Below are 26,333 nucleotides of genomic sequence, written 5' to 3'. Positions count from 1 at the left end.
TTAAGAAAATTCTGCACCTTAACAGAATTTTACCATTTTTTTCAGAATAAACCTACCTGCAACGAGTGTGTAAGTTATCCCAGCACTGGTGTTTTCATTGTTACTGTAATATGCAACAAGCTGATAGATGAGAGTGCCTTTTCGGGCATCTGGATCAACACGTGCCAGGTAGGGGTATGGGTACATGCCCCAGGACAGAAGTTCCTCTTCTGGGGCAAGGAGTGTCACATGGCAGAGGTACCAGTCATTATCTGCAAAAGATGCACAGATTTCTAGACAGCTTGTTCACAAACTTTAGTTGGGAATGTTTAAGACCTTATCCATTAGTATTTGTAAACAAACTGAATTGCCCATCACATTCATCCTATCACATGCACAAAAAATTCAGTACAGATATGGACTTTGTAGCTTGATGTGCATTACATGCAATTAACAACTAATTAAAAATACGTTCAATAATAGCTTTTAATGAGTTAGATATGCATATTAAATACTATGTCAGTTACACCACTTGCCATGACACAGTTTTAAGTGTGTACTTATCCAGACTCGGGTAAAACTTGGCCTTTTTATTTGCAACAAATTCAGCATAAATGTTGCCAGTTTTACCAAATCAGGTTTAGGGCTTATTAAAATATTTCTCTTAAAAATCAGTGGTAAGCAATCAAAACTCCCTAAAATTCTTCCAGCTCAAATGCAAATTTGTTTAATTTTCTCAAACCACTGGATATTCAAGGAAAGGCAGACGTGCCTTCCCCCTTCTGTCCCCAGCATCCCACCTGGTTGCATCTGAGTGAAACACCAGCTTTGCAATAAAACGCCCGCCCCAGGGCAAAGCCTTGGGCTTTGCTTCTGCAGGGAGCAGCAAGCAAAGGGGCAGGTCAGCCAGCAGCTATATCCAGTGCCAGGGAGAAAGCAAGCCCTACGTATTGGCAGGGGAAGCACAGCACAAACTGCTCTCTACTGGGCATGGAGGATCTGGGGTTGGCAGCAAGCACCTCTAACCTGAAACCCTGGAGAAAAATGACACATACATTGACTGCGCCTGTACTGCTTTTGCAGCTTAGAAGTGACCTCCAATACCTAAAACAACGGGTGCAGATGATTGCATCTGCCAACCTTGGACTGTCAGACTTGGGAGCAGCCTGGAAGGACCCACAGCACTGAGCATCTGACCTAGAACCCCTCTGACCTCCGACCAGCAGCACAGTCTGATGGCTTTCAGGTAGCAGGGTTGACCACCAGTGGGACAGCTCTAGGAATCACCCCAGATCTGCTCCTGGGGTGGCTATGCCACTGCTAGTGCCAGCCCAAAAGAGGGGGTGAACCCCTGACGTGCAGAAGGGCTGTCCACAGAGAAGAAAGAGAAGGAACCTTCTACCGCAAAGAACCTATAGTGATTTAATCACAATATTTGTACCTCTTGGGAGACCAAAATTCAAACCTTTTGAACTCACAGCAACTTGCTAACAGATGCTGAAGGTATGTAGGAGCTTCTCAAAGAAATTTTCCAGAGGTGGCCTTGAGATTTGACTTCAAATCAAATTGAATACATTATTGAATAGATAAAATAAGTTCAAATAAAAAAAAAGAAACTAAAGGGGGGGGGGGGGGGAGAAGTAGAAAAGTACATATGAGAAAAGCACATTTTCTGCCTGATAAAATATGATCGCATACTTGAACAAACTGCACTGAGGTTGCAGGTCTGTTAAGGACTACACTGCTATCAAAAGAAACACCCACCCGGGTGTACATATGTCTCATACAGGAAATCCTTGATCTCTGCCTTCAGGAAGGCCACATTTCACATAGGATGGAAGAGGACCGCAGCAGCATGTGGACAAAACCAGCACCAAAGGCAAGAAATAAGCTAGAAATTCCAAACAAATTTTAACTGTAGACCTCAAGGATCCAATACTAAATAAAAGACTATCCACAGATAGAGACATATGCTGACACAAAAGACCTGCATTTGCGAGCAGCCTTACCCCACAGTAAAAATAAGTGCTGGACAAATTTACCAGAGGTAATCATTCCCAGGAGGGAAAAGACTTCATTGAATTTTTGCGGGTGTTTTAAAGTCTTTAAAATAATTTAAGACATGGTTTCTTTAGCTAGAGGAAATTCTTAGATTACATGGTTTCTGGTTTTCTAATGTACCAACGTTGCATACATGGGAACATTTGTTAAACATGCTCTGAAAGAATTTTTTCTCTGTATTGCTCGGTGTAAGACAAGGCACAACCCTTTGCACAAGCTAGTGGCTCACAAGAGCAGCTGTAGCGGTTAGTATTTTATCCATAGCAAAGAGGGAGGGCTGAGAAACACATGTCTTAATTAACCCAACTATAGACAGTGTCATTTTGCTAGGGTCAAGTAACAGAATGAAAACTTGTAGGCATGCGGCTTTAAAAATATTTTTGTTCATTCATTGGTCTAATTCAGGCAGTTCTAACTTCTTTGGAGATGAATATCTAGTCAACCGTTTTTCCCATCTAGTGAAACCTAGAGATTTCAAAGAATTATAATTATATGGCTTATTTCTCAATATTGTCCCATGTAGGGACAATCCAAGTGTTAAATACCAACCAATAATGAGGTCCTAATCCTGCTGTAAGAACCACCACCACATCAAAATGTCAGATCTAAACCAGAGCTTTATGCTTTAAAAAAGACAGAAAAGGAAATAAATTTCACTGAGTTCAGGACACCACGTCAGGGGAAATATACGTGTTGTTCAAATTAACAATAATTTTCTGGACTTTTACAAAAACTTCTCCTCCCTCCTCTCTGAAATGTGTATTTAAAAAGAATCATAGAATCACTTAGGTTGGAAAAGACCTTTAAGATCATCAAGGCCAACCTAACACTGCCAAGTCCACCACTAAATCATGTCCCTAAGCACCACATCTACACGTCTTTTAAATACCTCCAGGGATGGTGACACCACCACTTCCCTGGGCAGCCTGTTCCAATGCCTGACAAACCTTTCGGTGAAGAAATTTTTCCTAATATCCAATCTAAACCTCCCGTGGCAAAACTTGAGGCCACTTCCTTTCATCCTATCACTAGTTACTTGATAGAAGAGACCAGCACCCACCTGGCTACAACCTCCTTTCAGGTAGTTGTAGAGAGCAATAAGGTCTCCCCTCAGCCTCCTTTTCTCCAGACTAAACAACCCCAGTTCCCTCAGCCACTCCTCATAAGACTTGTGCTCCAGGCCCCTCACCAGCTTCGTTGCCCTTCTCTGGACACGCTCCAGCACCTCAATGTCTTTCCTGTAGTGAGGGGCCCAAAACTGAACACAGGACTCGAGGTGCGGCCTCACCAGTGCCGAGTACAGGGGGACTATCACCTCCCTGCTCCTGCTGGCCACACTATTTCTGATACAGGCCAGGATGCCGTTGGCCTTCTTGGCCACCTGGGCATACTGCTGGCTCATATTCAGCCCTCGCTGAACCTTCATAAAATTGTGACACTAGCAAAGCCTCAGATCAGAGCCTCATGGGGTGGCTGAGGTTGGCAGGACCTCTGGAGCTCATCTGGCCCAACCGCCCTGCTCAAGCAGGGCCACCTAGAGCGGGTTGCTCAGGACCGTGTCCACATGGCTTTTGACTGTTTCCAAGGAAGGAGACTCCACAATGTCCATGAGCAACCTGTGCCACTGAACTAAAGTTCTGGGGACTGGATTTCAAGAAAGATGTGGAGCAGCTGGCAGAGAAGAGCAAAGAGCACAACCAGAAAATACGGCCTGTCAAGAAAGGTGGAAAGACCTGGAGATGTTCAGGAGACTGCAGGGGACATGCTAACAGGACTATAAGATGCCGAAGGACTGATGTACGAAGTCAGTCAGCTGTTCCTTACGCCATGAATCAAAAAATAATAAACTCTCATTGCCAAGGAGAAGATTCGCGTTAGATGTTAGGAAAGAAGCAGCGGGGGGGGTGGGGGGTGGAAATCCCCCAGCAATTTTTGAATTATAAGGATAATGGAGCACTTGATAGTGGCTGGAGAGGTGAGAGAGCATCCATCAATGAGATCCTTAAGACCTGACTAGACAAATATCTGCCAGCAATCACTTTGGTATAGCACAGCCTGTCTCTAGGCAGGGGCACAGTACCAGCAAGATGGTTAAATCCTTTCCATCATACTTTAATTCCCCTGCTCTTCAGCTTTGGCATCTCATTGATTTCTGAAGCTTACATGTTCACGCGTCACTCGTTCCCCAGCAGCCTGGGGGAATTTCTAGCTTAAACATTGCTTGGACCTTGTGTTTTTCTTTGCTGTTCGCTTAAAGGTTAAGAAGTGAGGGAAGGAGTGAACACCAATCTAGAAACAGACAGCACCACACATGAAAGGAAGAACACAGGGTAAGGCCAAACCTGGAAGGCCGTGGTACAGCAGCAGGTGGAAACACACTTCAGCTATCAGGTGGAACATCTTTCTGCAGCTGAGACCTGGCTCACTCCTTCAGTCCCTCAGCATTTATTTCCGCTTTTAACCCTCGAAAGAGCAGAGCTGTTCTCTCTGTTCAAGTGAACAAAACTTAAACTGAAGCAACCTGCAAGCATGCTGACAAAACAGCCTGGGTTATCTGCATACAGACATCAGAGCTCTAATTCTGGCAGGGAATGAATGGAAGTAGCGAGGTGGGTACTGGTCTCTTCTATCAAGTAACTAGTGATAGGATGAGAGGAAATGTCCTCAAGTTTTGCCACGGGAGGTTTAGATTGGATATTAGGAAAAATTTCTTTACCGAAAGGGTTGTCAGGCATGGGAACAGGCTGCCCAGGGAAGTAGTTGAGTCGCCATCCCTGGAGGTATTTAACAGATCTGTAGATGTGGCACTTAGGGACATGGTTTAGTGGTGGACTTGGCAGTGCTAGGTTAATGGTTGGGCTTGATGATCTTAAAGGTCTTTTCCAACCTAAGTGATTCTATGATTCTATGAAGAAAAGACTGTTATATTGGTCAGGTCTAAGTTCGAGCAAGTCTCAAACTCTAAAAAAAACAGTGTTGAACATGCACTGGAGACTAACAGGAGGCCAGTCAACCACTATTCTGCCCCATCATTCAGAAAAAGCCATTCAGAAGCAGCACTTTGAGCCATCACTACTCAGCAGCGCAGACATTTCTGTTCTGGTAGCTGTCTCCTCTTTGCACACACACCAGGCATGAGAAACTCAAGGATTTTAAGGTGTTATAGACACATGGCAATCAAATACTATGGAAAATTATTGCATTGACTTGAAACAAGTCAGTGAAACAAAACCAGTCTTGATAAAGTAGGTTTTTTTCCCAGCAATGCATTGTTTTTTCAACTGTCGTAACTGCAAAGGCATTAACAGATCAAGCCTCTGAAATCAATAGTGTTTTATTTTGTTCCACTGACAAAACCACAGCATCCTATTAAATCAAAATGCAACATCACCCAGTGATGTTACAGCTCACCCATTTTGTCAATACAAATCATCCACTGAAAAGGAGGAAATAATCAGGAAAGCAGGCTCTATAGCCTGTGAAACAAGACTATCAACAGGATAAAATACCTGGCCTCCACACCACACATTTGAAAAAGAGTCTTGGTATGATCAATCTAGAAGAGAATATTAAGGGGGGCTGATTTTCCTGGACATACTAGCGTATCCCCAAGGCTTTAGCTTTACCTCTTGCTTACATGTAAGAAAGGCGTGTCAGGGATGGCATGAAAGGGATGCCAACCAACCACCGGCTAAGGGGAACCTAAGAAAAAGGGTTAGGACATAGCAAGTGCAAGGATGGGGGAACTCACCACACGGCCATCTACGCAATGAAGGCCTGCTTACTTTCCATCTTTGAGGGCTAAACACACTTCAGCAGATCAGAGCAGATATACCTGCACCATCCTTGGACAAGAGCATGAAAGCAAAGAAAGAACGGGAAAAGGTTTTTAAACTGCAAGTGGCCGTTCTTGCAAGCTTCTGTCAACTCTGTGTGCCTTTATTTGTTTATTTTCCTCCCTAAAGGGAAGGAGGAAATGTGATAGAAGTAATTTTCTTTTCCTGAGATGAGGATTAGAGCTGCACTGACTGATGTGGGTTTGATGGGACTGATGTTGGGAAGATGAGAAGTAAAACATGTGCATAAAACCTGGTAGGTTTTGTTTTGCTTATATCCCTTCTGGCAAAATGAATCATTTGAATGTAAAAGAGACAGCATGGTATGCGAAGACATTTCTAAACTACCTAGCTTGAAAGAGGAGGTTTCATTACATCAAGGGAGGATGCCCACACAGCCCCTCATCATGCTGTCAGGCCACACTGTTACCCCTCAGTGGCAGGGCAAGACGACAGGAGCTTTGGGTCGCTATTGAACCCTCACCAGGAAATGTACACCTGAGAAATGGTTACTACCACGGCTAAGAAACCCATGTCATCTTCAGGACCAAAACACAAAATTAGTTTCAAATGACCTGTATTTCCTCAAAGTAAAAAGGAATGTAATTGCCAGAACACACCTGATGCACTGAATAAGTTAATAAACTTCTATGTCAAATATCATACAAAATTATGTTTGAGATGATAGAAAATATCTTGTGTGTATATATATATATAAAAATATAATAGAAATACTATAAATGCTTGTGCTATAAATTTGCAACTTTCCTTATAAATTACAATTTACAAGAGTAATTTTTTACAAAATGTAATTGGATATACTGGAGACTGAAAATATCAGTGTGTTTTGGCAGAAGCAAAAAGAAAAAAAATAAAGACTTACTTATTTAGGCTGAAGTTGGCTCCAGAGCCCCCCACAGACAGGGCAGTTGTGGAGGCAGCAGGGTAAAATGCTTCGCAGGCAGCAGCTTACACAAAGCATGACGGCAGGCAGCAGCCACCCCAACAAACACCACTGACAGAGCATGATGCCTTAACCCTGCACTTCAGCGTGAAGATGGGGGAACCACTACCTATTTCCAAGATCTGTAGCAGAGACCAGACTCTCTGCTTGCCACAAGAAATGTTTTTCTTTTTTTTTTATGTTTAACATTACAGTCACCAGGGGTTACAACGTGCAGCTCACACTCTAGTTTCTCAAATGTATGACAGATCTGGGGAGCCTCAGGAAAGATCAAGAGAAGGAAAACAAAAGGGATTTGTGCAGGAAGACGAGAGAAAACACAAGACTAATCGGAAACTGCAAGCCTTCGAGTTTAAGGATACTACACTTCACACCTCCTGCCCAACACAGAGTGATATAAAGATAAGCCACTGACAATGATGAACATTTCCCTTAGCTAGCAGCCCCATCCCCTTGATGAGGCTCCAGCAAAGAGGATAGGGAGACAAGGCCTCCTGCTCTTCTGGGGGAGCAGAGAAAAAGCCACGGCTGTCATCACTGACACCTCTGCAAGTCAACAGGCCTAGAATTGGGGTGAAACCCCCCTGTGGAGCTACTTAAACCACAAGCATGATGGCTGAAGCACTGAGAGGCAGCTTTTATGCCCCTCGAAAGCTATAGACAACCAAATCCCCCTACTGTCATCTAATACTGTCATGATATTAGATGAAAATGTCTCCTTGTTTTGGTTGTTTTTTCTTGGGTTTTTGGTTTTGTTTTGTTTTTTTTCTTTCAAGCACTGTTCACTTCTCTCACTCGGATTTTGTAAGACAGCTTTGCATAAACCACCTCGCAAATCATAAATGCCAGTTCATCAGCCTTTTTAATAACTAGATGCTCTGTGGTTGTGAGACACACTGGTGCCCCAGTTTCTAACCATTATCCTTGACTAACAACAGATATTTTTAAAATTCAAGTTGCTTTTGAACATTCCAGTCTTTGTTTTGTAGTTGTGGTCAGTCACGTACTCCAGTACTACCTGAGGATCAGAGAAGATTGGGTCACTGTATTAAGTATCTCATAAACTAACTCTAAAACATCCCTGTCCCCTAAGAACCTGCAATCCAGTCCTCATCCACTAAGCAGTATCCTACAAACACTGAAGTATTGAATCTGAAAAAAAATTAAAATACATATGGACATGCCTCATGAAAACTTTTCCATGTGTATTTTTGTGCCTTTCAGAAATCTCCCCCAAACTAAAGTATATGTAGGAATATTCTACTTAAGAGTATTTAAACTTCCACGAAAATGTCTTATAGCAATAATTAATCTTTAACCAGAGTTCATAATCACTTTTAGAAATGCCTTTTAGCCTAAAGAAGTGATATTTACACAGCCATGCTGTCTACTGTGCCGCCTCTCTCCTGCCCAAGCAGTTTTTGAATCTGGTGGAGAGTTTGCTCCAACAAGCTTTATGAAAGCCAACAGCTGGCCAGAAGACAGACATCCCAAATAAAGGTGCCCATTGAGAGAAAGGAAAAGAGAAAGCAGCTTTTGCTTGGTCTCGATGAGCAGACCGGTCAGCAACACCTATGATGTTCATGTGTTTGCCCCAGCTACGTGCTGTCAGCCTTACTGGGAGAAGCTGGAGGGGGAGGAGGAGCTCTCACAGCAGGGAGAGCCTGCACGGGAGAGCACAGGTCCCCCCTCCAAAATTAAAGCCTTAATTTTATGAATTTCTTTTCTCCAACTCTCCTAAGAAAAGTTGTATGAGGGCAGTGTTAATACAGCTAGTCTGCTGTCATGAAAATGATGGGTCAGCTCCACCCCAAACACTGACGAGAGATTCCTGAGGGTGAAGTTTCTGTAAATTAACACATTTGGTTTCTCAGCAATACTCCTAAGGTGAATTAGCAGATGGATCAATGCATCAGCAGCAGAGACATCTGAAAATTAATTCTGAAGAGCAGCACACAGACTATAAGTATATTGGGACTTCATTTTATGATACATGCTTATGTATTTTGTTAATTAAGAAACACTAAAGCATTTCCTAAAGGGGTATCGTATCCCCTTGTAACACGCTAGCGCACCAACTGGACTCATGTGGGACTAAGTAGAGAGGGCCATACCTTGAAGGCAAGGTAACTTCCTTACCATCACAGTTATGGAAATAGGTGTGTTTACTCCCTTGAAAGCCCACAAACCACTACATTAGCTTGTCGATGAAGAGCCCACAGCCACAGAACAGCTGGGCAATGTGACTGTACCAACTGCCTCATCTAAAGCTATGTCAGTGGGTTTCAGTTTTCCCTCCTTGGTTAACCACAACCAGCAAGCTCGACAGACCAGCCTGCAGAGATCACTTTGCATTATTTTCATGACATATTTCTTAATATACACCAGCACTTGGACATGTTTTCTACTCATACACCACCTCTCCAATTTTAGGAAGGAAGGTCTCAATACTACTGTAGACTTATCCAGTGGGACCATCAGAGCTAAAAGGCAACTGCAGGTGCTACTGCACACACGGGCAGCAAAGACAAATCTTCAGCCAATTTTTCACTTTCTTTGTGAATGCAAAGCTACAGCCAGCCTGTACACAAAAATTAAACCCTGCCACACACCACACCGCTCCTGGAGCGTGAGACAACACTGAGAGCATGCAGGGATATTTCTGGCATGGTGCAGCTTTGATCTGGGTCTAAAACAGGTTTTTAAATGCCTTCCTGCTGTTGTAATGTAATGAAAACTCAGAAATATGAAATCATAGGCTGTATAAAAGGATGTAAGGTGTTAACATTAAAAATAAAGGGCTGAATATTCTCTTTTTAAGGTCTCCTATTGCTTTTCTCTTTAACTTGTTATGATAAAGGCTTTCTCATCATTTAAATAGCTTCTTACGTACCTTACTAAGAATATTTAAGTATTCTTAATTCTAAGTAACATAAACTTTACATTTACCTCTTCGGTTTTTAAGCTTTTTGTTGGTTTCTCAGCTATAGACTTTATCAGAATTCTTGCCGTTTATTTCTTGCCTCCGGGTCATTATATATTTTCACACCAATTTTTTTTTACAGTAAGATTCTTCCAAAGATACATACAGACAGGGTAACACAATAACCTTCATCCTGGAGCTTGCCGTTTTGTCTAATGATCCCTGGCTATTAAAACGGTTTCACGGTTTAAGTGAAGCAAGCTTTTTCTCTGTCGGCACCTGAATTTGAAGGCATAGCAATGGTATCCACAGATGGTTTTAATCAGTCTGATACCAGGAGGGGAAAAAAAAAGCAGCCTATAGTATGACCTCCAAACCTGATTGCCAGGTCAGATTTCTGTTTCTGGAGTCAGATTTATTTTGTTCTAAAAATGTCAGGGGGTGCCAGGAAGCAATGGGCCATTTCTGGCTCCATGAAAAAAAAACCCCTAAGCTATATCTTAATTTGAAATCATAGCCAGCAACATATACATGTTACTTGTTAGTTTTTACAGAAGCTGTATTATGTGGATTGAAAGGTTTTCCCTTCCCAGTAGGCATCCTGGTGGAAGTTTTTTAAGAAAGTGCAAGGGACTCAAACCACGTAATCTTTCCGTGTGCAGTCTAGGCTGTATTTTCAGGAATTTCAAGATTTGACAGATGCTGTTTTAAAATGTAGTTTGCTCCCAGCGAGTCATAAGGGTTCAATACTGATCATATTCTACCATAAGACACTACACCCAAGAAACAGCATTATGCTACAGCCTCCTTCAGCACCTGTGAAACGCCTACTTCCATTCACGACTTTTACATAAGAGATGGCAATTAATAAGGGTCCAATAGTTTTGTTTTTCAATTAGTGAGAGGATTAAAAGTTCGGCACATAGTTCCATAATATTGATTACTATGTGACCCGCTGTTAATTATATTTAGTAAGAGGCATGAGGAGAAATGAGGAGCAGACCAAAGTTAATTCTGTTCGGCTTTAGACAGTTCACCATGTTTCTTCAGATTAAAAATGGATGCTCAAAGCCTTCCACTGTTTCATCAACTTCCTGTAAAATAAGTAGCCAGAAAAATATCCCAAGTTTGTTACTGTACAAAGTTATGAGATTTGATTTTCAAAGTAGCTTAAAGGAGTGTCTAAAATGACCTTGTCCCACTTGATCATCGAATTCCTTTCTCCCTGAGGCTCATCTCTTGTCAATACATCATCAGTGCATAGACAGTGGTAAAAACATGCTGTACAGCACCAGATTGGAGAGGACAACATGATTAATCATTTGTACAACGCTGCTCACAAGGTTATTTACTTTCATAATACATAAGCAAGGTGGTCAACCAAAAGGTCACCTTTCCAACTCCATCTTCAGCTTGAATGAGAAGTTCTACTTTCAACATCGGGTGACTTGTTTAAAGTTAGTACCTAGAAATACCGTGCAGCATTTTTATTACGCTAAATGTTTCTCACTTGCACAACACAGCCCATTCCTGCAAGAATAAGTTTCTCAGGCAGGCGGCTCTGGGATTCTCAGACTACACACAGTGCACAATGGTAAAGATCACAACCCCCAGCACGCTTCGACACATTTGTTTTCCTCCCAGCTCTATGTTTCGCATTTCCTGAGCATGAAGCTGTAAAAACCATTTACAGAAACTGTAAATATTCCCTCTGTAGTGAAGTTGTAAACATCTAAGATAAAAAATGAAAAACAAACCCCAAGCAAATGATAACCAGTAATGTTATCAGAGACCTGGGCTACAGTTACAAACACAATATAAAACTTCCTCTGAATAAGATGAAAGTAACATATGGGAAGGATGGCTCTTGCAGCCGTTACGCACCTCAAGCTTAACACAGTTTAAGAAGTTTAACAAGTCTAGCCATTCTCTTGGCTGTATTATTAGGAGAACCAGATACAGTATACAAGCTGTTGCTGTATAGAGGATTTACACAGTGGCATAACAGTATCTCCATCTAGTTCTCTACACCAACGCCTAGGATTCCAGATTCAGATCTTTTTTATTTTTTTCTTGTCCTAAGCTCATTGACATCTATTTTGCAACGGCTTCTTTCCCTTCCCGCGCACTGCTCTGCCATTGCCGTAGCTGGCTTCCAGCACCATTTCAGGGCTGCTCAGCGAACGGTCGCAGAAGGATCTCCAAGCTCACTGGGCTGTGGATGCAGGTCTGTAAGCGCGCGCTCCCAGGGCAATGTCACCTCTCCCTCCCCAGGCCACGGAGGACCAGAGGGAACCGAAGAGGCCCTCCAGTAACTCCCCCCGCCAGAAGACAAGCTGTCTGTGGTGATGTGCTTCCCCCCTTTAACTGCTCGTTAACGCGCCAGCAGGCCCCTCCGGTCCTACAGAAGTGAACCTGCTGTGACAGGAGCTCCTCACAATACAACATCAACCAAGAAACCCGCCATTATCCACACGTTTCATCTGTCCCTTCAAAGGCAGGAGGTGAAAGCTTCTCTCGGTAGCGGAGAAGAGCCACCGCGCCACCAAACCCAGCCTCAGCTGGGGGGGCAGCTGCCACAACGCCCCACGGAGGGCGGCTGCAGCTCCTCGAGTGACAAGTGCCGGGCACGGCCGTGCCCGCTCAGCGTACCCCCTCCCTCGGGGCGACCCTCCGTCCCCGCCCGGCCGTTTCGCGGCCGTCCCGCCCCACCCGGGGCAGCGCCGCGGGGAGATGCGCCCCCCCCCATCCCCGTCCCGTCCCCCTACCTCCTCCTCCGCCGCGGTGCACCTTGACCAGCACCTCCGCCCGGCCGCCCGCTCGCAGCTCCCGCCGGAGGTAGAGCCGCCCCGAGGCCCTGTCGATCCCCACCGGGTTGGCGCCGGGGGACGCCAGCTCGAACCAGCCGCCCGCCGCCCGGTCGCGACTCCGCGGGACGGTGAAGACGGTGTCGCCCACCCGCGCCCCGGGGGGCAGGCGGGCCGTGTAGCGCCGGGAGCCGGGCGCCGGCGGCCGCTCGGGCGGCGGCAGCGAGCGAGCCCCCCGCCGCCGCCGCCGCCTCTCCTCGCCGGGCGCCGGGCGCCGGCCGCGGACGGCCAGGCGCAGGCACCGCGCGGGGCTGCGCAGCGGCTGCGGCCGGCCGTGGTCGTGGGCCGCGACGCAGAGGCGGAGCCGGCGCAGCCCCAGCAGCGAGCCCACGGTCAGCACCTGCCCGCTGCGGGGCACGACGAAGAGCAGGCGGCTGCCGGCGCCCGGCGGCCAGGGGCGGTAGGTGAGACGCGCGTTGGCGCCCTCGTCGCCGTCCGAGGCGCGGAGCCGGGCCACCTCCGTGCCCAGCGGCGCCAGCTCGTCCACCTCCAGCGGCCGCGCCGGCGGCAGCCGCGGCCGGTGGTCGTTGCGGTCCAGGACGCGGACCCGCAGCAGCGCCTCCCGGGGGGACCGGCCCGCCTGCCGGCGCCGCCGCAGCCGGAGCCCGTACTCGGGCTGCGCCTCCCGGTCCAGGCGCTCGGCCGTGCGGAGCAGCAGCAGCCCCCGGCCGCCGCCCGGCCGCCGCTGGAGGGAGAAGCGGGAGGCGCCGTCCCCCTCCAGCGCCCACTCCCCGGCCGGCTCCCCGGGGCCCAGCAGCCGTCGCAGCGGCACGCGCAAGCCCCGCACCGGCGTCCCCGCCGGGCTGTTCTCGGGCACCCGGCCGGAGAAGCGGAGCAGGCGGGGAGCGCCGCCGCGCCCCAGCCCCGCCGCCCCGCAGGGCGGCAGCAGCAGCGGCGGCAGCAGCGGCAGCAGCAGCAGCGGCGGCAGCAGGACCGGGAGCCGCCCGCGGCCGCCCCGTCGCGGCCGGCCCATCCCGCCGAGCGGAGCGGAGCGGAGCGGAGCGGAGCACCCCACGGAGCGGCACCGCGCCGCACTCCCGCCGCGCACACCCACGCCACGTGGAGACCCGGCCCGTCCCCGCGGCCGGTCAGAGCCGTGGGCGGGGACGGGGCCAGCCCGCCCCGCCCGTGGCAAAGCGTACAGCAAATCCGGACAAATGCCCCATCTTCCCCAGTTCCAGAGCTTGCTTCCCGGGCTGCTCTGCCGCTCGCGTCCCGCTGCTCCGCAAGCGAAGCGAGCAGAGAGAGGAGCAGGAGCAGTGCTTCCCGGGGGAGGGATGCGGGGGGGGGGGGGTGTGTGACCTCGGGGACTAACGGGCAAGCTCCTGCTTTCCCGAGCGTGTACGAAAAACCCCAGCCAAGCTAGAAGAGCAACCAGTAAAAGAAAGAGAGGAAAAAACACTATTCCGTGAGGGAGAGAGGGCCTTGGGATACTTGAATCGCTGAAAAATAGTTGTGACCAAGCAGACATATTTTTCTGATGTGAGCTGGGCTTGTCTTGGAAGTGTGGCCTCTCAGGAGTGCATATACCAGTTGCTGCTCCTTCAGGTAAGATGCATTTTTGGCAGAAGGGGGAAGAGCAAAACAGGTCTCAGCACAATACCTGAACAATAGCACCAATTATCGCATCTAAAATTTCAGTCTCTGAGTGAAACACATTTTGGGGAAAAGAATAGTGTGTGCTGCTCTTGAAAGCAATACTGAAATGGTCCTTCTGAATTAGGCAAGCAGATGCGTCAGTCCTGCTAAACACAAGTAAAACAATCTGGGCATGGGAATCATTGCACTGGTTATACCATGATCAATGGAAGCGTGAATCCAATGCCAATCACTCCCCACCGCTTGTCAAACCAAACATTACTCATTTTCTCGTCACTCCAAGCGCAAGTCCCAGCGGCATCTTCCATTCCTGCAAATAAGCAAGAACAACACATCTCCCTTTGCATAGTGACGGTAACAGCTTAGGAACAGCCTTTTGCCGAGCCTCTGCATCCAGCTGGTCAAACTGTGTTAACGTTTTTCCATTAGAAATGCTCCCTCTTGCTGTTTTGAACACAGGTTTGCTAGTTTTACTAGAAGGCTGTTAGGAAGGCAGGGGTGTTGTAGCTTCAGTGAGGACACAGCTAGGCTGGAAGTGAAGCTTTGCTAAAGAAAGCCAGAAACCATTTCAATCAGCTTTAGTCAAATATTACGGGCAACAGTCAAAGGCGACAACCAACTGCTAGATCTGCACCTCTGCTGCCTGGGGAACTACCACTTTTAAGGAGAGGTGATCGCTGGCAGATCACATCACATTATTACAAGCTGTCAGCCTTTATTTTCACCCTAGGAAAGTGAAGGGATGATTGTTTCTAAAAACGGGCATGATGCAGATCTCAGACTGGGAGGGAAAATGTAAACCCAAACATTTTTAAGGAATTGTTTACCAGTAACAACAGGAAAGTAAGCATCAAGATCCATCCAGGGTTAATGTGCTGTAGCAAGCTGTGAGAGTGCTATCTTTACTGTTTCAGCCCTATGTAAAAATAAAATGTGAATAATTCCCTGCCTCACAAATGCACAAGAAAGCTCATTAACTTACGACACTTAATCTCAGCCAGCCGGATGACCAGAAATGAGCATTCAGTTTAGGACAAGTTCAGATCACCACGGAGATACAGTGCAGCACACCCTCTTCTGAAATGCGATGTGTCCTACCGGCCTTACACAAACTCACAAACATGCAAATTAAATCCTCTCAAAATCAAGTGCTCAATTTTAAGCTACATTGCAAGATGTGCTGCCCTTTCTATTCTCTTATATTCATACACGTGCATTTAGAAACATATGGTTTTGTCTACAGCCCGTCAAGACACAAGCTGGATTTTATTCACCGTTCTCCCTCACACATATGAACCCATGTATCATTAACACGTTCATTAACACATCATTTTGGTGATGTAAATTTAGGCTTCTGCTGCACATCACCCCCATTGACAGAATGTAGGGCACACCGTACAGAGCAGAACCAGCGACAACCTTGCCACCGTGGATACTTACTAGCACAACCATGTTATTTTCAACATCCAATTGCACAAAACCTGTGCAATTTGACAAAACATATATATATTTGTGGACACAAATCCTACCCTACAATTTAAAGAGATGCAAACACACTTGAGGTGCATTTGTGTGTGATTACCAGCTCTAAAATTATGTGACTGCATCCCAGCCAGGCACGGCTGAAATATTGCTCTTACTGGTGTGAGGCAGTTACATATGTGTTAAATACATGTTTTGAAATGGTAAAAGTTATTTATAATGGGCTGTTTGGTTGTTTTTTCAAGCTATAACAAAAGGACCAAACTGCATTATCTTGTTGGAAATAGGAAAGTATTGATGAAAAGACTAAACGTCTCTATCAGTCTTTTCAATGAAGACCATTTTTCTTCTGGAACTGAAGGGTGGGGAGGGAGGTCTGCTTTGGCTGATGGGGATCGGGGAAGTCAAAGCACAGGCTCGTGTTTGGGTCTCTTTAGGCTCAGTGGGCGAAATGCTGTCCTAGCAACCACTTCAAAAACCAGGAAAAAATATTTTCCACTGTTCACAGTTGACCCTATGTGCTCATCAGGGATCAACAGGCAGCTAAACAGTTTAAGGAATGGTAAACAATTCTCAAAAGCTGTATTATGTATGTATATGTATGTACAGTAAATATTGAAATGCTACAAGACCGACCATTCTGGAGTAACCTCAACTCCTTCTCATGACACTGCCAAGAAAATGGTACGGCTCTTTCTGTGTAGCCGTATTTTGCAAAGGAACTTGACTCTTCCTGGGAAACTGAAGCAGAAACCACAGGGATACTGATACAGCGTTAATCCAGGAGGCGACCTGACTAAGGATAGTGGAGATGGCTCTTGGCTTTGATTGATAGAAAACAACATGAAAAAGAAATAAATAACCTCCTTGGATATCTTCAGGACACTATCAGCTTCTATTGCCAAAGAATCATAGTGAAATTTATTTTTCGGATTCTTCCCTAGCAAACCTTATCTGGTGAACTGGGGACTGTGAATTGCAACCACTAAATCTAAGAGTTGCTATTCTGAGGCCAAACTATCAGCAAGCCCAACAGCCTTCCTCTGGCCCTCTCTCGCAGCTGGGACAAGGCCCTAGAACTAGCAGTTCAGACTACAGCTCAGATCATCATAAAATGGGCCAAATTGGGAGGAGAAAAAAAGAAGAAAAAAAATTTAAAAAGCAGCAGCATTTATCTAGGTGTTAATAATGCAGAAATAGATACAAATTACACTTAGTGTGTCTTTCAGAAACAAGTTTCCATGATGAAATGAAAACAAGACTTGATTTTAGTGTACCTTTCTAAAATTGCATAAACAGGTCAATCACTTTTGCAGCGGTGATTTTGCATTATTGTCCAGAGTTGAAGTTAGATCAACCAAGGAAACCACATGCGTTCTTTCCAGCATCCAACAGTTACTCCAGGGAGACCACAGCTTCTGTGCCCAGGGTCTCACAGACAGCATAACATGATGCAGTGAAGAGAAGGCAGCTGCATTCTTGCCCGTCCTTTGTCAACTTTCTTCAGAGGGGAGAATGGCGTAAGGCATCGTTTTATATCCACGCTCATCTTACGGAACCTGCTGGTATTTATTGCAACAGTGTGAAAAAAAAGTCAGTCTAACATAGTTTTGGTCTTTCTGTAACTGCTCAGTATGGTACCATCAGGAGTCAAGGGTTGACAGCAGACACTTGTAACTTTGAAACAAGAAGAAAGTCCAAGGGATTATAAAGCTGCTCAAAACGCTGAAGGTAAACGTATATATTGCTGGTGTGTTATAACCTACTGAATAGTTCAGTATTCCTCTATATTGCTTTATGTTTGTATATTCTATATATGCAATTTAATTCATAATGAGATGCATCTCATCTCATTACTATTAAAAAATGTCTATCACATTCGTTACCTAAGCAATCTGAAAGCATACAGGAATTGAAGTATACTAGTCTGGCTTACAGCAAAAATCAGAAAATCTGGGAAACTAGGTCCTAGAAACAGATTACAAAGCTATCATTTGGGGGGGGAAAACCCAAACCAACAGTAATTTTACCTAACACCTCTTAAACATTGATTATAATCAGAATATGTATTTTATACAGAGATATATACACACATAAAATACATATACACATTTTTATATACACATATCTATGAATACAAATTCTATTACATATAATAGAATATTCTGTATTCCACAGCTGGTAATGATGGTCTCAGTTTTGGATAAAGACATGGAAGAGTACACAAACACCAACATATATTTCATGGTGCCAGGAAGCTCCATTCCCCTTTCTGCGAAGCAATCACAAAGCCTGAGTGCTTGAAGAATTCATGGATAAACTTGAATACTTCAACATCAGCGCATTTCCTGACTGGTCTAAAAGGAAGCAGTCTGATGAATGTTCAAACTCAGAACCATTATAAATTAAAGATGTAAATATGTATTTTTTAAGGTGCTGTATGATTGATTTTTGGAGAAGCACTTCATAACATCTTCAGAATTTAACTAAAATAATCTCAAGATTTTCATATCATTACATGGTAAATTATTACACAGTAGTCTGCACTGAAAGATTTCACTCCTACTAATATCTTATAAAATGACAGAAGGCTCCAATATATGTAACCATGATCTGTAAAAATGCAAGACAGATGATACATTAGTTGACTAAAAAAAATTAAATAAACCAGTAAGCATTTGATGTTGCATAGGAATTTATTTCCAGGTGACATGCTTGCTGTAGGAGGATCTGTAGGGAGAAAGTCAGAGTTCAGTAATTCCATAAGAAGCATCTCATATTTTGCCGCTCATCTTCATACCAGTATATCTCAACAGGTAGGCACAGTCAGCATGACATATGGATCCAGTCTGAGCAGGCTGGTAATCCTCAAGAGCTGCAAGACTATTTATGCTGCCCTGTCAAGACAGATATCTTACCTATGCTGCACAGTCTTCAGTTGACTGAAAATTGCATATGCAAATAATACAACAGAATACAAAAATCATTTTATTACTGCAACAGCGGAAGGAGGTTAATTCATTACAAACTACATGTTTTTTGTGAAAGGGTATCAGACTTCTCAAAAAAAAAAGCATAAAACGGTGTCCCAAACAATCCATACTTTCTGGACTTGGCTTTTATTACAATTTTTTTTTCCCACAGAAAAAAAAGTTTGTCACAAGAGAAAAATATTTACGATGTATACATTATTTTGATAAAAAACTGTCCAAGACAACAACAAGATAAAAGGAATTGGATTCCTTAGATTTGTTATTAAATAGCGGCACATAGATACGTCCATATGCCATACACGCTACTGCTAAATGTCACTGTTACAAGTAAAGCACCACCAATAATTGTTCTGCATTACTGAAGTAACAAAGTTTGAAACTTTGAAAGGCATTAAACACCCACCTCTTTTCCATCAAATAAATAGGTAACCTTAAACATCACTTGAAAGGCAGAATTACATACATTTAGCTGTGCTGAAATCAAAAACGTTGCCAGATTAATTACACATTTAAAAATCTAATTGAGGTACCAAACAATTCAGAAGACCTTTAGGCATTGCTAGCTCTGCATTTGGCATGGTAAAAGTGCAGCAGCATAATGGTGATATTTTCTTTTAGCTGTACTCATGAAGTAGAAATGATTACTAAAATAACACACACTGCATGTTTTAGAATTTCTCACTTCTTTTTTTTTCCCCTAAAGTTAAGTTTTAAAAAGAGTACTAAAGGCATGATTATACAGATTTATGTTGAGGTATTATTTCACATGAAATATTGCTTGTGTTGGAATAAATTCAGCTTTTCTTTCATCTCTAATACCATGGTACTCTAAAGTCCACCTGCCTGTCAGTTATTTAGAAGATTAGTAGATTCAACCACCATTAGCAATAATAGAAGCTACTCATTACATCTCCAAAACGCAACAGTAAACCAGCCATCTCTAAATGCAAACACAACACGCATGCCCACGCATACACACCAACAGCTTACGCTTTCTTCCTGTTAGATATTTGGTTAAAGGATAGATTATATGAAGTTAACAGCAGTCATCAAGAAGTGTTTCAATGACAGCTTACAATCTCTATGACCCAATCCTGCAGCTCCTGTTCATGTGAATTGCATGGGAAAGCTGATGAAGGGTCACAAGATTTGGACATTTGCAGATGACTTAGTAAAAATAAGGTGGTAAGAGCAAGATTTGGTCCCTAACCTTCTACCTTTCAGTAAGTAGTACTGCCACCAGAGCAAACAGTTTGAAGAATTTTCAATGCCTGTTAAGCCTTTCGGCCCTCTTCCATATTTGTGTATCTCCTCCTTACCCCCCCAATGGAAACTGCATTTAAGATTGTATTGTATTAATTGTACTTCCATTTACTTTGGAAGAAATAAAACCAGTATTTTTTAAAATAACATGAATAGAAGCTTATGTTCTGAAATGCCTTTACTTAATTAGTCTCAAACATCTCCTGGCAAATCTATCAACTGAATTCAATTATGTGGTAATTCAGGAAGTGAAAGAGCTTTTTTTTAAGATTAAGACAAAATTGTACGTCAGTTTAGCTGTGGCTTGATTCAACTTTCATCCACAAGTCTAACAGTAACAGGTGAGTGCCTGAAAATACTATACTCATTTATTCTTTCAAGGTAATTTTTTTGCATTTACTAAGATCAAGCATATCAGAAGTTGGAAATGTGAAGGAGAAAATAAGCCAGCAAAATAGCAACACAAATTGCTATGCAAATTCTCATTCTTCCCAGTGAACAGCTGTTAGATGGCTGGCATAGATCCTAGCTGCACCACTTACTACACGAGCATCCTTGGAGGCTGGGCTATTAAGACACAACGGAAGCTCTAGAAATCAGAGAGATAGGAATTTAAAAAAAAAAAAAAAAATCTTCACAAAAAGAAACACAAATTGAGTTTTTTGTTTGTTTAATAAAAGCTTGCAAGGCACATGTTTCAACTGAATTGCAACATCTACAGCAAAACAGATCATTTTTTGCAAAATGTTCCCCCAGGCCTTTCAGGGAGTTAAACCTGTGACCTGCTTGAAAACCGAGCTAAGATTGTGTGTACAAGTCCGACGGAATTATGCCCTATTGTTGTCCTTCTGAGGGATATCATGAAACGTACTGTTTATTTTTCACAGAAGATGGAGACTAGAATAGACAATAATTATTTTTGCTAATCCATAGCTGGGTAAGAAATCCAAGCTCATCATTTTCTTTGTAAGGTATGATTCTTCCAGTCACTCGTTTTAAAAATTATGCCTTTTTACTGGAACAACAGCAATGTTTCTCCCACATAAAAGGCTCCTTCTGTTACTTAAGGCTGCTGTGCCAATGGTGCTGCAATACAATTTTCTCTAATATAAAAAGCAAGGTAAAAATCTTAAATGATTCTCCTAAACCAGAATCAATTGAAGTATCAAGAATACATCTTAAAAACTATGACAAAACTAATAACAACTATGTCACAGTTCAAATGAAGTTCAGCATGTTCGTTTAAACATGCATAAAGGCCAACATGCTACAAGACAGTTTTCTTTAGATGTACAGATGGCCGCATTTATGTTTTTCTTTACACGTGTGCTATACATGTAAGTATTCAAACAATGTTCTATGTGGTAGCACATACATACAGCATTGCAGTAAAACACAACAGGCAGTCAAGGATAGTTAAATATTGCATCTTGGCATGGCAGTCTAAGGCATAAAGCCGTAAGCTATGCGACTTCATCCACCCAAGTGCAGTTGTAACCCTGAAGTTTGCTACCTGGAATGCCTTATTGCTGTTATGAAATGATATTCATGAATGATTAACTTCAGGCAAGTAAATGACTGACATGCAGACAGTGATTCAAACAAACTTAAATTGCATAAGGAACACTAAACTCACTTCCAAGTATTACACCTACATCCATACTAGCACATACAGAGAAGGTTCCTGCAGGCCTGCCATAGCTTAAGTTAATACACTAGCTTCTGTTGTTATATGGTAATTGAAAAGTCTGAAACAGTCTAGTGCAGTAAAACATACGCACTTGTGCATAAGCAAATAAATGCAGACTGTATTTGGCCAGAGACACATGTACATACTACCCTCAACACAACAACTGTATCCCCAGAAAGGATATTTACTTTTAACTTGTAACTCAGTTGTACTGATAAATGTTTCTCTCAATGATCACATCCAGTATATTCGATGGATTTATCTGAACATTGGTTTCAAATAAAATGCATAATTTAACATCTTGTCAAGACTCGTAGGCCTAAAAATATAACTGAAAGTAAAAAAAAACCAGATTACAGACATGTTGACTCTTACAACAATAAAGCTTTTTTCTTTTAAATCACTCCAATAGTGATAATAGGTTTTAAAAAAAATCTCAGCACTACCTGCTAGTGTAAAGTAAGCAAATGTATCTGCATAGAGCAGATAAGAATCTCGCATATACACCACATGCTGCAGTTCCTAATATTTTCAGAGTTAAAATCTCTGAATTTGCATTTTATCAAGAAGTGTGGTAAGGATCGTTTTGCAGCTTTCACTTGCAGAATCATTTGCAGATTTTTCAGTTGAAGGCTCATCCTATTATGCCAGAACCTTCATTAAAGACATCTGGGCTCCAAAGAATCATTCCCACATGCCTAATAGACTGGTCTCTGGGCCAGGTGTTACACGAATCCATAACTGCAGGTAACTCCTAATGGGTGAATAACCTCTTCCAAAACTTATGTCCTGGCTTTTTGTCCGGCTACACTTACGTAAGCAAAGTTACCATTACCTTTTATTGGATTTTCCATTCACAACACTAGGATTAGGCCCAGAGTTGGAATTAAAGCATCGTTCATTCTCTTGAAAGTATATCAGCCAGCAACAAACAGGATGAACAGATAATTTAAGAAAAATAGTTGTAGAGGCAAAGGGGGTCATATAAGGAAGACAAATTTTAGAGGGAAGCAAGATTGCAGAGTACTTTCCCAAATTTTCAAAGATCTCGGTGTAGTTGCATAATTGATATAAAAATAGCTACGAACTGTACCATTATTTATTAATGGTGGCAATTATAGTGTTTTAAATTACAGTTATGGCACTACCTTAATATAACTATCACATAGTAAGTTGAATGAAATTACTATCACTCATCCCCCCATACACACACACACATATATACCAGCACACACACAGAGGGGGTGAAACAGAAGTGCAGAAGTCTCAGTAGCAAACCTAGTTGTCCTGCTACACTTGTCTAAAACCAAGTATGGCATACTGTTGTATACTGGCCCATTCTGATGGCTGCTAAGACACACACATGCATACACACATACACATTTAAGCATGGAAAAATCCTGAAGACAAGTTCTTTCCAAATGGAAGATGTGACCTTGCCAACCCCTACTGCTAGGTCTAAGTCCAACCACTTCCACCAACATGTCGCTAACAATGTAGAGATCAGTGCCTTAATCTATGGAAGTGTTGTTTAAATAAAATCTTCCTTATTTGATTTATACAAACACTATAGCTATACATAAGATGTAGGAATGTGTGTTTGATAAACACAGAAATGTTTAGACTGGAAGACAGGAAGAATAAAACAACAAAAAAAACCCCAAAACCCCAAACACTTACTTGAAAAGACTTGGGATACCGATTGCTTTCTTACTAGAAAACAAAAGCTGTATGACTTAAATGAACTCTTCAGATAATTTTTCTGCTTTTACTGAAGTCTACCCACATCAGCTCTCTAACACTCAAGTTAGAAATCTCATTTACATGAAGATTAAGATGATTTAAATGGGAAGAAAAATGCAAAAACGTGGAAGACTGTCACACTCTGTAGAGACTGTAAAATTGACAAATTTTCCTGTTTCCTTCAAGGATGGTATCTATGTCTGTTGATCTGTAGTTCAAAGAATTCCAGTTTGGTAAAATAAAGTTGTCAATACTCTGCATGTGCACACATGTATCTGCAAAAATAACTTCCTTGATCAAAAGGAACTTTTCCAATTGAATTTCATTCACAATCCTCAGAAAGAATCTTGCATGCTTTTTCACGACTGGAAGGATATCACAGTGTTGATTCTATACACAAAATAGGATCTATTCCAGTATACCCGAGTAAAATAATTCACATATGGAGAATAGTTCATTTTGATTTCATGACAAAATCGTCCATATTTTGAGTAGGCATAGCTGTCACCTTCCTCACAAACCACCTGTCAGAAAAGAAGAAGATCTAATTAAAATACTGAAGATAAGTGGTTACAGAACATAATTCTGTACATTTAATTTACCTCTGTATTCTGTAAATTTCATTTACAACAGGCATTTAATTTCCATACTGTATGATTCCAATAAGCTGAAAATGTACTCCCCTATAACTTGTTTAACCATTTAAAATAGCTTTTGTGAATTAATACCTTTGTCAGGATAGCAGACATTAAAGCCAGTGTACTTTATTCATACAATAAAGAACAACAGCAATGGAAATTATCCACACGTCCTGTCTACTCAGTACTTCAAACCTGACCTGCACATAGCATACCACCTATGTAGGGAAGGAAATTCTCCATTACCTTTTCCAGGCCAAGTAAGTTTGACATACCTAATAAAGACTGAAGACACACACACATATTGCCTTATAAATTCCAACCAACTGACTTGGAAGCAAATTGCTTGTGCATTTTAGCACCTACTATCTGATATCCTCGAAGAAATCCCTTCGCTACTCCTTCTGATGGCACAAATTTACATGGGTTTAAAAAAAGGTGGTAGGACAAATTCATGGAGAAAAACCTATTGGTGGCTACCAAACACAAAGATATATCCCTTGAGCTACAGTCCTTCAGCAACAGACTGCCAGAAAACATCTGTCTTGCCCTATCAATAATCATATGCTCTCAGCCAGTGTCAGAAACAAGATTACGACTAGGACTATAGGACACAGTCCAAGCTAGGAATTAATACTTATCTTCTTAAATACAGCAATTTGGAAAAAACCATCCATAGGCCTGTCAACAGCATAACAGCCTGTCCACTGTCTCACTTACTTTGGGAATAGGTAAATGCTGCAGTCTCCGACTACATATGCACTAGCTTCCGCTAGTTTGGAATGTCTTGATAATGTTTCAATATGACTTAGACAATTTTTGTTAGCAAGCAAACTGAGAATTTTGTTTCAAAGCTTCCTGAGACAACACCCTATACCAACTTTCAGGAACAAACGATGTCAACTTTCTGAAAAAAAGACTTTATTCCTGTTGGCCATTCCAATATTTTCTCTACAACTATCATTTTTAGCATCCAACCCAGTATGGACTCAGCCACAGACAGGAAGCATAAGTGATGTTCATTACTAGCCAACGAATTTTTTTCTAAAAATATTGAACACTCAGTTCTCTATATTTAAATGTATATACCAGTTGTTTTGTTACAGATTTACAGATTACAGACATTCAGCAGAACAGATTTTAACTGAAACTCTTATCATGAACTTTCTTTTCGTAATCTCTCCACTATAAATAGGATAACCCTTGTCACTTCGACAATACTAATTACACAAAACCAGTAGATGTCTCATTTTTTGTACTGACAGTGCTGTGTGTGGCATTTATCAAAAACAAGCTCCTTGCACTGGATACTGTCTTTTGATAGTTTTTTTTCCCCCCTTTGATTGAAATTATCGTCATAAGCAACAACCACTCTGAAAAGTACTGGGAAGTGTTCCTTAGGATGAACTGCTAAATAACTGGGTGTTAGGAATTAAAGGAGGAAGAAACTCGTTCTGATATATGAATCCAACAAAAACTTGAAAACCCAACAGTAAAACTGTGCTGCTGAAGTTAGGATGAGACCGGGATTGTGTGGAATCCTGAAATTGTGGTTAATTGTTCCAGCTGACATCCTAAGTGTGAAAAGGGAACAGGAACTTATGCAAAAACATATCTGAGAAGAAACTGAGAGATAACATGTGCCGATTATCAATGGTAGAGGTTATTCATACACACACACTCTGTTATGGTACAGTATATTAGTTACAACATGGAATAATCATGGTATACATTATTTTAGCAGCAAGGCAAAGAAAGAAAAAGGATAGATTTCAGCAATGCTAAGAAAATTAATAGAAAAACAGAGACAATATCCTCCATGGATAAACTGGCCAGGAAACCTACAAGTGAAACTGACACCAGTTGTAGATTCCTGGAGAAATTAAAGAGTAATCCCCTAAAAACATATAACCCCTATAATTACTCCCCCAAATGAAAGCAACTACAGAAATGAAATGCTTGCATTACAAGTTCTTTTGAAATGTGTATCATCAAAAGTAGGGCTTATAAAATACCTAACACAAACGAAACGAACAGCTTGGATTTTTCCCCAAGAATGGAATATAAGACTATATACAAAAGAAACATATGTTATCTTCCCCATTAAAAAACAAAAACCAAACCCCCAAATATTCAAACCAAGGATTAACTTGGTATAGTTAATACACAACAGGCTGTAATGTCAAACAGATGCTTAAGTTCTTTTCCTTAGTCAGGAAACCAACTAAATGAAGCTAACCTGATTGCTTAGAAGTAACTGGTGACTCCCTCTCTCCTATTGACCTGAGAATAAGC

General features: G+C 42.5%; 2 protein-coding genes across 3 annotated transcripts in view; both read right to left on the bottom strand.

The window, feature by feature from the left end:
- LOC128142245 (neural-cadherin-like) overlaps positions 1–13,807 on the bottom strand; it is a 56,250-nt gene extending 42,443 nt beyond the window's left edge. Inside the window, exons 1-2 of one of the 2 annotated variants that reach the window (XM_052788191.1) lie at positions 12,532–13,807; positions 57–251 (exon numbers count right to left, since the gene is read on the bottom strand). In XM_052788191.1, the coding sequence (XP_052644151.1) occupies positions 57–251; positions 12,532–13,603 (1,267 nt within the window). In that variant the 5' untranslated portion in view covers positions 13,604–13,807. The remainder of the gene's footprint in view (positions 1–56; positions 252–12,531) is intronic. The other variant, XM_052788190.1, reaches the window with a different exon arrangement.
- A 4,581-nt stretch (positions 13,808–18,388) lies between these two features.
- DPY19L4 (dpy-19 like 4) overlaps positions 18,389–26,333 on the bottom strand; it is a 37,614-nt gene continuing 29,669 nt past the window's right edge. The window contains 1 exon segment of the mRNA XM_052787231.1: positions 18,389–23,924. Coding sequence (XP_052643191.1) covers positions 23,760–23,924 — 165 coding nt within the window. The 3' untranslated portion in view covers positions 18,389–23,759.

This window comes from Harpia harpyja, chromosome 5 (assembly GCF_026419915.1).
Source record: "Harpia harpyja isolate bHarHar1 chromosome 5, bHarHar1 primary haplotype, whole genome shotgun sequence".
NCBI lineage: Eukaryota > Metazoa > Chordata > Aves > Accipitriformes > Accipitridae > Harpia > Harpia harpyja.
This window is presented reverse-complemented; position numbering and strand designations above follow the sequence as displayed.